Below are 12,589 nucleotides of genomic sequence, written 5' to 3' on the forward strand. Positions count from 1 at the left end.
CTATTTGTGGTATTTATAATTTTGTCACTTTTGGATATACAGAGTTTAAGCCCCCGTTCACATAGGGGCGACCTACTTCGCACCGCGACCTCCGAGGTCGCGGTGGGAGCAGCGCGCCGCTACCTTGGAGCGGCCGCCACGGACTTCATAACATTGAAGTCTATGGCGGTCGCCTCCGGGTCGCCCCAAAGAAGCTCCGGACCCTTTTTCTAGGTCGGAGCGACTTGTGTCGCTCCTATTAGAACGGGTCCGCAGCTTCCCTATGGGAGGCGACCTGCGGCGAACCTGTGAGGCGACCAGGTCGCCTCACAGGTCGCCCCAGTGTGAACCGGCACTTATGATACGCATTTATTTATTTATTTATTGGTTGTTTATTATTTTTTGGATATAATAGCAAGGCCTCTGGAGTTTTCTCCTCAACGGGTGGGTTCTTTTCAGTCATATAGCTCATCAAAATATCGGTGCATAAATGAAAAAGAGACACACTCTACCTCAAAGTCAGCAAGGCTTCTGGAATGAAATTAATAAATCCCACGAGCAACCAGGCTGAGGTTAATTGCTGCAAGCACTCCACTATCTCATAAGTGCGTAAACATTATATCCAAAAAAAAAAATGCTGCGCAATTAATGAAACAACCAATAAATAAATAAATAATTAGTGTATAAAAATAAATAAATAAATAAATGCGTATCATACAACTCTGTATATCCAAAAGTGACAAAATTATAAATACCACAAATAGTGAATCATAGAATAATTAAACTGAATAAATAAATAAATAAATAAAATATATCCAAAATGTGCAAAAACCAAAAGTTTGCAAATAAATCACGATATATATATATATAATATCGAAGCATGACTTCTGAATATTATTATTATTATTATTATTATTATTAATAATAATAATATTATTATTAATCATATATATATATATATATATATATATAATTAATATTATTATTATTATTATTATTATTATTATTATTAATAATATTAATTAAATTAATAATAATAATAATAATAATAATAATATTCAGAAGTCCATGCCTCGATATTACATATATATATATATATATATATATATATATATATATATATATATATATATATATATATATATATATATATATATATATATATATATATATATATATATATATATATATTGTGATTTATTTGCACACTTTGGATTTTTGCACATTTTGGATACATTTTATTTATTTATTTATTCAGTTTATTTATTATATTATTCACTATTTGTTGTATTTATAATTTTGTCACTTTTGGATATACACAGTTTTATGATACGCATTTATTTATTGGTTGTTTCATGAATTGCGCAGCATTTTTTGGATATAAAAGCAAGGCCTCTGGAGTTTTCTCCTCAACGGATGGGTTCTTTTCAGTCATATAGCTCATCAAAATATAACAAACATCTGGCTGCAACCTCCCAATCCTTTACTGATTAAAACTCTATGGCATACAACGGTGACAAGAACGCATTTTGGCTACAGCACCCTGGGCCATAGCTTATGACAACAATTGCTCAGCCGCAACGCGTTTGAGTTCTTGTCATCGCTGCATGTTACGGAGTTTTAATTAATAACGGATTGGAAGACTGCCGCATTTGTTACAACTTGATAAGTCAGCATCCATCCAAGTGACACGCTTCTACCTCAAAGCCAGCAAGGCCTCTGGAGTTTCCTCTTCAATGGATGGGTTCTTTTGACCCATATATTTCATCTAAATTTAGGAAATGCCCAACAGCAACCTCCCAAACCTTTATTGAATTGAACTCCATAACATACAACAATGCGATTACAACAGACTTATGACAAAGATTCAGTCCAAATGCCTTAACATTCTTGTCACTGGTATATGTCATGGAGTTTTAGTTAATAAAGGATTGGAATACTCCACCATTTGTTACATTTGTTACCATTTCTTACAACTTGATCAGTCAGCATCAATCCAAAACGGAAATATCAATATCAGGTAGAGGTTGTCTCTTTTTTTTTTTATGGCTTAGATCAGCCATTCTCAACAAGGGTTCTGTGGAACCTCAGGAATCCTCCAGTGGTTGCCAGGGGTTTTATTGAACTATGGCTCCATGGCCTCCCATTTAATGGTGCCTGCATAGTTCCCGGTCCAATGCCATCGACATATCATTTTAGCAGGGGTTCCTCGAATTCTGAAAATTATTTTAAAGGTTCTTCTGGGGTAAAAAGGTTGAGAAAGGCTGGCATAGACACGGAACAAAAGATCTAATGAGATCCACTGAATGGTACAAAGGAAACATTTCCCAGTCTGAACTAGCCAACCATGAACCCATATACATATTACATAAATACATTGTAATTATATATATTGGATAAATAGTATATAAGCATAGTTGGAGGTGATGTGATACCTGGTAGGAAATAAGCCCCTCCCAGTGGTTGTCAAGTATGGCGATATTATACATCCACTTCAGGACGGAGTCCTTTATAAAGACGGAGATGGCTCTCAGGATAAAGGAGGTGAAGAGGTTCAGGTGGATGTAGTTTCTGGTACAGTGGAGATGTCTGTAAGCAAAAAACATACATACCCCATTATAGTCATTCTTAACACACCTACCCTTCACAATGGTACCACCATATAACCTATATCAACCTCACCACGCCTGCCCTTCAAAATGGTCCCACCATATTCCCATATCATCCTCACCACTCCTACCCTCCATATTTGTCCCATTATATACCCATATCACCCTCACCACTCCTACCCTTTACAATGGTACCACCATATAACCCATATCACCCTCACCACTCCTACCCTCCACAATTGTCCCACCATATACCCATATCACCCTCACCACTCCTACCCTCCACATTTGTCCCACCATATACCCATATCAACCTCACCACTCCTATCCTTCACAATGGTCCCACCATAGACCCATGTCACCCTCACCCCGCCTACCCTTCACAATGGTCCCACCATATTCCCATATCACCCTCACCAGTCCTACCCTTCACAATGGTATCACCATACAGCCCATATCACCCTCACCACTCCTACCCTCCACATTTGTCCAACCATATACCCATATCAACCTCACCACTCCTATCCTTCACAATGGTCCCACCATAGACCCATATCACCTTCGCCCCGCCTACCCTTCACAATGGTCCCACCATATTCCCATATCACCCTCACCACCACTACCCTTCACAAGGGTACCACCATACAACCCATATAACCCTCCCCACTCCTACCCTTCACAATGGCATCACCATACAGCCCATATCACCCTCACCACTCCTACCCTCCACATTTGTTCCACTACATACCCATATCACCCACACCACTTCTACCCTTCGCAATGGTACCACCATATAACCCATATCACCCTCACCACTCCTACCCTCCATAATTGTCCCACTATATACCCATATCAGCCTCACCACTCCTACCCTTTACAATGGTACCACCATATAACCCATATCACCCTCACCACTCCCACCCTCCATAATTGTACCACTATATACCCATATCACCCTCACCACTCCTACCCTCCACATTTGTCCCACCATATACCCATATCAACCTCACCACGCCTATCCTTCACAATGGTCCCACCATAGACCCATGTCACCCTCGCCACCACTACCCTTCACAAGGGTACCACCATACAACCCATATAACCCTCCCCACTCCTACCCTTCACAATGGCATCACCATACAGCCCATATCACCCTCACCACTCCTACCCTCCACATTTGTTCCACTACATACCCATATCACCCACACCACTTCTACCCTTCGCAATGGTATCACCATATAGCCCATATCACCATCACCACTCCTACCCTCCACATTTGTCCCACTACATACCCATATCACCCTCACCACTCCTACCCTTCACAATGGTCCCACTATAGTCCCATATCACCCTCACCACTTCTACCCTTCACAATGGTACCCCCATATAACCCATATCACCCTCACCACTCCTACCCTCCATAATTGTCCCACTATATACCCATATCACCCTCACCACTCCTACCCTTTACAATGGTACCACCGTATAACCCATATCACCCTAACCACTCCTACCCTCCATAATTGTGCCACTATATACCCATATCACCCTCACCACTCCTACCCTCCCCATTGGTACTGCCATATAACCCATATCAACCTCACCACTTCTACTGTCCAAAATGGTACCACCATATAACCCGTATCACCCTCCCCACGCCTACTCTTTACAATGGTACCACCATAGATGTCTGCAAACAAAAACAAAAAAACATGTTTCCCATTGGAGTCATTACTTGTACAGTCCATGTCATCTCAGTTTTTCTATATAGATTTTACAGTCTTCAATAATTCTATATGTCAGTGGGGTCAACCTAAAGAATTTTATTGGTCCAGCTTAGACTAAAGTAACTATACATGATTCAGAAAGCAAACGGCCATGCCACACACCAGATGTAGTCTGTGAACCACTGCCACAGCCTACAGATGTATGTCACAGGAGTTATAAGCTACGTCTTTATTGGAGAGATATGGAGAGCTTTCCAGATACAATAAGCTGCCGAATGTTCAATAACCAGGAGATAATTTAATTCCTGGAAATCCTAACAAATGACACTTTGATTGCAACCTTCAAATATTGCATGGTTCAGGCGTCACACCTTGGGAATAACATTATTCATATTATTCTATCACCGGAGGGGGATACTTTCCATATGAAAAGTGTGTAATAATGGCACCCTTCCTCCTACATGATGATTACCTGTACCACTTGTGTACCTCTGTGCCCAGCTGGCCCACGTCAATTATACGCACAAGGAGCAGAATATGTACCGTGGATACACATTAATCAACTGTCACTATGACATTTCTATGGGGGCTGAGAAAAAAGAAAGTATATCAAGTTTAACACATTATTATCCCTTGATGTGCTAACCCTGTAAAAGACATAACCCCAAATTCACCACGAAGAATAAAAACTCTCAAAAAAGCATCTTAGTCCCATCCCAAACATTGCAAATCTGCAATGAACAAATTAGACTGAAGCCACGCTCCTCCAGCAAAAAGGCAAAGTCGTCAAGAAGTACAAAACAGTTTGAACCATCAAAGTGTAGTAACATCATATCGTGAAAAAAATAGAAGCCCCAGGATGGCAACAACACACTATAATAAAATAACACACCAGGAGGAAGGCAAATAAAGGAAATTTCTCAAAAAATTAACAAAGTTCCGAACAGATCAGATAAAAGACATCTCAAAATTAATTTCAACCTCACCACTTTCACCCTTACCAAGGATACCACCATATAACCCATATCACCCTCACTACTCCTACCCTTCACAATGATACCACCATATAACCCATATCACCATCACCACTCCTACCCTTCACAATGATACCACCATATAACCCATATCACCATCACCACTCCTACCCTTCACAATGGTACCACCATATAACCCATATCACTCTCCCTACTCCTACCCTTCACAATGGTACCACCATATAACCCATATCACCCTCACCACTCCTACCCTTAACAATGGTACCACCATATAACCCATATCACTCTCACCACTCCTACCCTTCACAATGGTATCACCATGTAACCCATATCACTCTCCCTATTCCTACCCTTCACAATGGTACCACCATATAACCCATATCACCCTCACCACTCCTACTCTTCACAATGGTACCACCATGTAACCCATATCACTCTCCCTACTCCTACCCTTCACAATGGTACCACCATATAACCCATATCACCCTCACCACTCCTACCCTTAACAATGGTACCACCATATAACCCATATCACTCTCACCACTCCTACCCTTCACAATGGTACCACCATGTAACCCATATCACTCTCCCTATTCCTACCCTTCACAATGGTACCACCATATAACCCATATCACCCTCACCACTCCTACCCTTCACAATGGTACCACCATTTAACCCATATCACTCTCACCACTCCTACCCTTCACAATGGTACCACCATGTAACCCATATCACTCTCCCTATTCCTACCCTTCACAATGGTACCACCATAAAACCTATATCACCCCCACCACATCTACCCTTCACAATGGTACCACCATAAAACCCATATCACCCTCACCACTCCTACCCTTCACAATGGTACCACCATATAACCCATATCACCCTCACCACTCCTACCCTTCACAATGGTACCACCATATAACCCATATCACTCTCACTACTCATACCCTTCACAATGGTACCACCATATAACCCATATCACCCTCACCACTCCTACCCTTTACAATGGTACCACCATATAACCCATATCACCCTCACCACTCCTACCCTTCACAATGGTACCACCATGTAACCCATATCACTCTCCCTATTCCTACCCTTCACAATGGTACCACCATATAACCCATATCACCCTCACCACTCCTACTCTTCACAATGGTACCACCATGTAACCCATATCATTCTCCCTACTCCTACCCTTCACAATGGTACCACCATATAACCCATATCACCCTCACCACTCCTACACTTAACAATGGTACCACCATATAACCCATATCACTCTCACCACTCCTACCCTTCACAATGGTACCACCATGTAACCCATATCACTCTCCCTATTCCTACCCTTCACAATGGTACCACCATAAAACCTATATCACCCTCACCACATCTACCCTTCACAATGGTACCACCATAAAACCCATATCACTATCACTACTCCTACCCTTCACAATGGTACCACCATAAAACCCATATCACCCTCACCACTCCTACCCTTCACAATGGTACCACCATATAACCCATATCACCCTCACCACTCCTACCCTTAACAATGGTACCACCATATAACCCATATCACCCTCACCACTCCTACCCTTCACAATGGTACCACCATATAACCCATATCACCCTCACCACTCCTACCCTTCACAATGGTACCACCATGTAACCCATATCACTCTCCCTATTCCTACCCTTCACAATGGTACCACCATATAACCCATATCACCCTCACTACTCTTACCCTTCACAATGATACCACCATATAACCCATATCACCATCACCACTCCTACCCTTCACAATGGTACCACCATATAACCCATATCACCCTCACTACTCCTACCCTTCACAATGATACCACCATATAACCCATATCACCATCACCACTCCTACCCTTCACAATGGTACCACCATATAACCCATATCACCATCACCACTCCTACCCTTCACAATGGTACCACCATGTAACCCATATCACTCTCCCTATTCCTACCCTTCACAATGGTACCACCATATAACCCATATCACCCTCACCACTCCTACTCTTCACAATGGTACCACCATGTAACCCATATCACTCTCCCTACTCCTACCCTTCACAATGGTACCACCATATAACCCATATCACCCTCACCACTCCTACCCTTAACAATGGTACCACCATATAACCCATATCACCCTCACCACTCCTACCCTTCACAATGGTACCACCATGTAACCCATATCACTCTCCCTATTCCTACCCTTCACAATGGTACCACCATAAAACCTATATCACCCTCACCACATCTACCCTTCACAATGGTACCACCATAAAACCCATATCACCCTCACCACTCCTACCCTTCACAATGGTACCACCATATAACCCATATCACTCTCACCACTCCTACCCCTCACAATGGTACCACCATGTAACCCATATCACTCTCCCTATTCCTACCCTTCACAATGGTACCACCATAAAACCTATATCACCCTCACCACATCTACCCTTCACAATGGTACCACCATAAAACCCATATCACCATCACCACTCCTACCCTTCACAATGGTACCACCATATAACCCATATCACTCTCACCACTCCTACCCTTCACAATGGTACCACCATATAACCCATATCACCCTCACCACTCCTACCCTTCACAATGGTACCACCATGTAACCCATATCACTCTCCCTATTCCTACCCTTCACAATGGTACCACCATATAACCCATATCACCCTCACCACTCCTACTCTTCACAATGGTACCACCATGTAACCCATATCACTCTCCCTACTCCTACACTTCACAATGGTACCACCATATAACCCATATCACTCTCACCACTCCTACCCTTCACAATGGTACCACCATGTAACCCATATCACTCTCCCTATTTCTACCCTTCACAATGGTACCACCATATAACCCATATCACCCTCACCACTCCTACTCTTCACAATGGTACCACCATGTAACCCATATCACTCTCCCTACTCCTACCCTTCACAATGGTACCACCATATAACCCATATCACCCTCACCACTCCTACCCTTAACAATGGTACCACCATATAACCCATATCACTCTCACCACTCCTACCCTTCACAATGGTACCACCATGTAACCCATATCACTCTCCCTATTCCTACCCTTCACAATGGTACCACCATATAACCCATATCACCCTCACCACTCCTACCCTTCACAATGGTACCACCATATAACCCATATCACTCTCACCACTCCTACCCTTCACAATGGTACCACCATGTAACCCATATCACTCTCCCTATTCCTACCCTTCACAATGGTACCACCATAAAACCTATATCACCCTCACCACATCTACCCTTCACAATGGTACCACCATAAAACCCATATCACCCTCACCACTCCTACCCTTCACAATGGTACCACCATATAACCCATATCACCCTCACCACTCCTACCCTTCACAATGGTACCACCATATAACCCATATCACTCTCACTACTCATACCCTTCACAATGGTACCACCATATAACCCATATCACCCTCACCACTCCTACCCTTTACAATGGTACCACCATATAACCCATATCACCCTCACCACTCCTACTCTTCACAATGGTACCACCATGTAACCCATATCACTCTCCCTACTCCTACACTTCACAATGGTACCACCATATAACCCATATCACCCTCACCACTCCTACCCTTAACAATGGTACCACCATATAACCCATATCACTCTCACCACTCCTACCCTTCACAATGGTACCACCATGTAACCCATATCACTCTCCCTATTCCTACCCTTCACAATGGTACCACCATAAAACCCATATCACTATCACTACTCCTACCCTTCACAATGGTACCACCATAAAACCCATATCACCCTCACCACTCCTACCCTTCACAATGGTACCACCATATAACCCATATCACCCTCACCACTCCTACTCTTCACAATGGTACCACCATGTAACCCATATCACTCTCCCTACTCCTACCCTTCACAATGGTACCACCATAAAACCTATATCACCCTCACCACATCTACCCTTCACAATGGTACCACCATAAAACCCATATCACCCTCACCCCTCCTACCCTTCACAATGGTAACACCATACACCCCATATCACCCTCACCACTCCTACCCTTCACAATGGTACCACCATATAACCCATATCACTCTCACCACTCCTACCCTTCACAATGGTACCACCATATAACCCATATCACCCTCACCACTCCTACTCTTCACAATGGTACCACCATGTAACCCATATCACTCTCCCTACTCCTACCCTTCACAATGGTACCACCATAAAACCTATATCACCCTCACCACATCTACCCTTCACAATGGTACCACCATAAAACCCAGATCACTATCACTACTCCTACCCTTCTCAATGGTACCACCATAAAACCCATATCACCCTCACCACTCCTACCCTTCACAATGGTACCACCATATAACCCATATCACCCTCACCACTCCTACTCTTCACAATGGTACCACCATGTAACCCATATCACTCTCCCTACTCCTACCCTTCACAATGGTACCACCATAAAACCTATATCACCCTCACCACATCTACCCTTCACAATGGTACTACCATAAAACCCATATCACCCTCACCCCTCCTACCCTTCACAATGGTAACACCATACAACCCATATCACCCTCACCACTCCTACCCTTCACAATGGTACCACCATATAACCCATATCACCCTCACCACTCCTACCCTTTACAATGGTACCACCATATAACCCATATCACCCTCACCACTCCTACCCTTCACAATGGTACCACCATGTAACCCATATCACTCTCCCTATTCCTACCCTTCACAATGGTACCACCATATAACCCATATCACCCTCACCACTCCTACTCTTCACAATGGTACCACCATGTAACCCATATCACTCTCCCTACTCCTACACTTCACAATGGTACCACCATATAACCCATATCACCCTCACCACTCCTACCCTTAACAATGGTACCACCATATAACCCATATCACTCTCACCACTCCTACCCTTCACAATGGTACCACCATGTAACCCATATCACTCTCCCTATTCCTACCCTTCACAATGGTACCACCATAAAACCCATATCACTATCACTACTCCTACCCTTCACAATGGTACCACCATAAAACCCATATCACCCTCACCACTCCTACCCTTCACAATGGTACCACCATATAACCCATATCACCCTCACCACTCCTACTCTTCACAATGGTACCACCATGTAACCCATATCACTCTCCCTACTCCTACCCTTCACAATGGTACCACCATAAAACCTATATCACCCTCACCACATCTACCCATCACAATGGTACCACCATAAAACCTATATCACCCTCACCCCTCCTACCCTTCACAATGGTAACACCATACACCCCATATCACCCTCACCACTCCTACCCTTCAAAATGGTACCACCATATAACCCATATCACTCTCACCACTCCTACCCTTCACAATGGTACCACCATATAACCCATATCACCCTCACCACTCCTACTCTTCACAATGGTACCACCATGTAACCCATATCACTCTCCCTACTCCTACCCTTCACAATGGTACCACCATAAAACCTATATCACCCTCACCACATCTACCCTTCACAATGGTACCACCATAAAACCCAGATCACTATCACTACTCCTACCCTTCTCAATGGTACCACCATAAAACCCATATCACCCTCACCACTCCTACCCTTCACAATGGTACCACCATAAAACCCATATCACCCTCACCACTTCTACCCTTCACAATGGTACCACCATAAAACCCATATCACCCTCACCACTCCTACCCTTCACAATGGTACCACCATATAACCCATATCACTCTCACTACTCCTACCCTTCACAATGGTACGACCATATAACCCATATCATCCTCACCACTCCTACCCTTTACAATGGTACCACCATATAACCCATATCACTCTCACCACCTCTACCCTTCACAATGGTACCACCATATAACCCATAAAAATCTCACCACTCCTACCCTTCACAATGGTACCACCATATAACCCATATCACTCTCACCACTCATACCCTTCACAATGGTACCATCGTATAACCCATATCACTCTCACCACTTCTACCCTTCACAATTGTACCACCATATAACCCAAAACAATCTCACCACTCCTACCCTTCACAATGGTACCACCATATAAACCATATGTTAGGAGGGATTCTGATGGGGACCTTGATGTATGGGTATGGGAGGACTCTGATAAGAACCCTGATGGAAGGGGGGGGGAGTCTGACAGAGACCCTGAAGTAAGGGGGGGACTCTGATAGGGATCCTAATGTAAGGGGGGACTCCAATAGGGACTCTGATGTAAGGGGGGACTCTGATAGGAGCCCTGATTTAAGGGGTATTCTGATAAGAACCCTTATGTAAGGAGAGACACTGATGGGGACCCTGATGTAAGGGGGGACACTGATGGGGACCCTGATGTAAGGAGGGTGTCACAGTCAGGGGTCAGGCTCGAAGTCAAGTAGCTATAGTAGTAGAGAGCTGACCAGCTGGAAATGTAAAGAAGCAGGTCATCCTATGGATGATGTGGGCTCACCCGAGATGCGAGGTCTAAGCACTAACCAGTATTCGCCATATGTCCTGATGGTTGGGATTGGTTTTGCTGCATTTTAGTATCAGATGGCGGACCTCAGGATTGAAATGTAAACAAATCCGCGCTTAGGATAATTCTAGATTCCTGGTATTTAGTATTGGCTGCAGCCCACCTTTATACTATATTACTAAGAATATAGTGAGAATGAAGAGAAAGGAGGGGGAAGGTGTATGGCGCTGCCAAAAACTGCTGATGTTTCTATATGTCCAAAATTTAGGCGTTATAGATACATACAAAATAAATCACCACTATGAATAAAGTGTCCAGTGCATCCTATGTGTCTTCCTATTGAATGTGCAATACTAAAAGATAATACAAATAAATAATAAATATTTGTGCTGAAAAGTGGATATAGAATAAGTGAAAATTGGTATGATGAGAAAATTAGATGAAATGTATGAATTAAAAAATAGATAAAGGGGTGGATTTGTACAGAATAAAAATAAATATATAAAAAATATAAAAATGGATCCACTTAAAGTATGACTTAAATAAGGTGCACAATAGGTAGATAAATATTATAGCAGCAATGATACAAGAATAAATAAGTCCGTTACACCTAAGAAAGAACAAATAGTCCCACAATGCAAGAAAA

General features: G+C 43.0%; 1 protein-coding gene across 1 annotated transcript in view; it reads right to left on the minus strand.

Annotated features, from left to right (window-relative positions):
- The window catches only part of GLP1R (glucagon like peptide 1 receptor), a 503,675-nt gene that overhangs the window by 142,136 nt on the left and 348,950 nt on the right, over positions 1–12,589 (minus strand). The window contains exon 6 of the mRNA XM_082249311.1: positions 2,415–2,568. Coding sequence (XP_082105437.1) covers positions 2,415–2,568 — 154 coding nt within the window. The remainder of the gene's footprint in view (positions 1–2,414; positions 2,569–12,589) is intronic.

The sequence above is a fragment of the Pelophylax lessonae genome (assembly GCF_965119305.1).
Source record: "Pelophylax lessonae genome assembly, chromosome: 3".
Classification (NCBI taxonomy): Eukaryota; Metazoa; Chordata; class Amphibia; order Anura; family Ranidae; genus Pelophylax; species Pelophylax lessonae.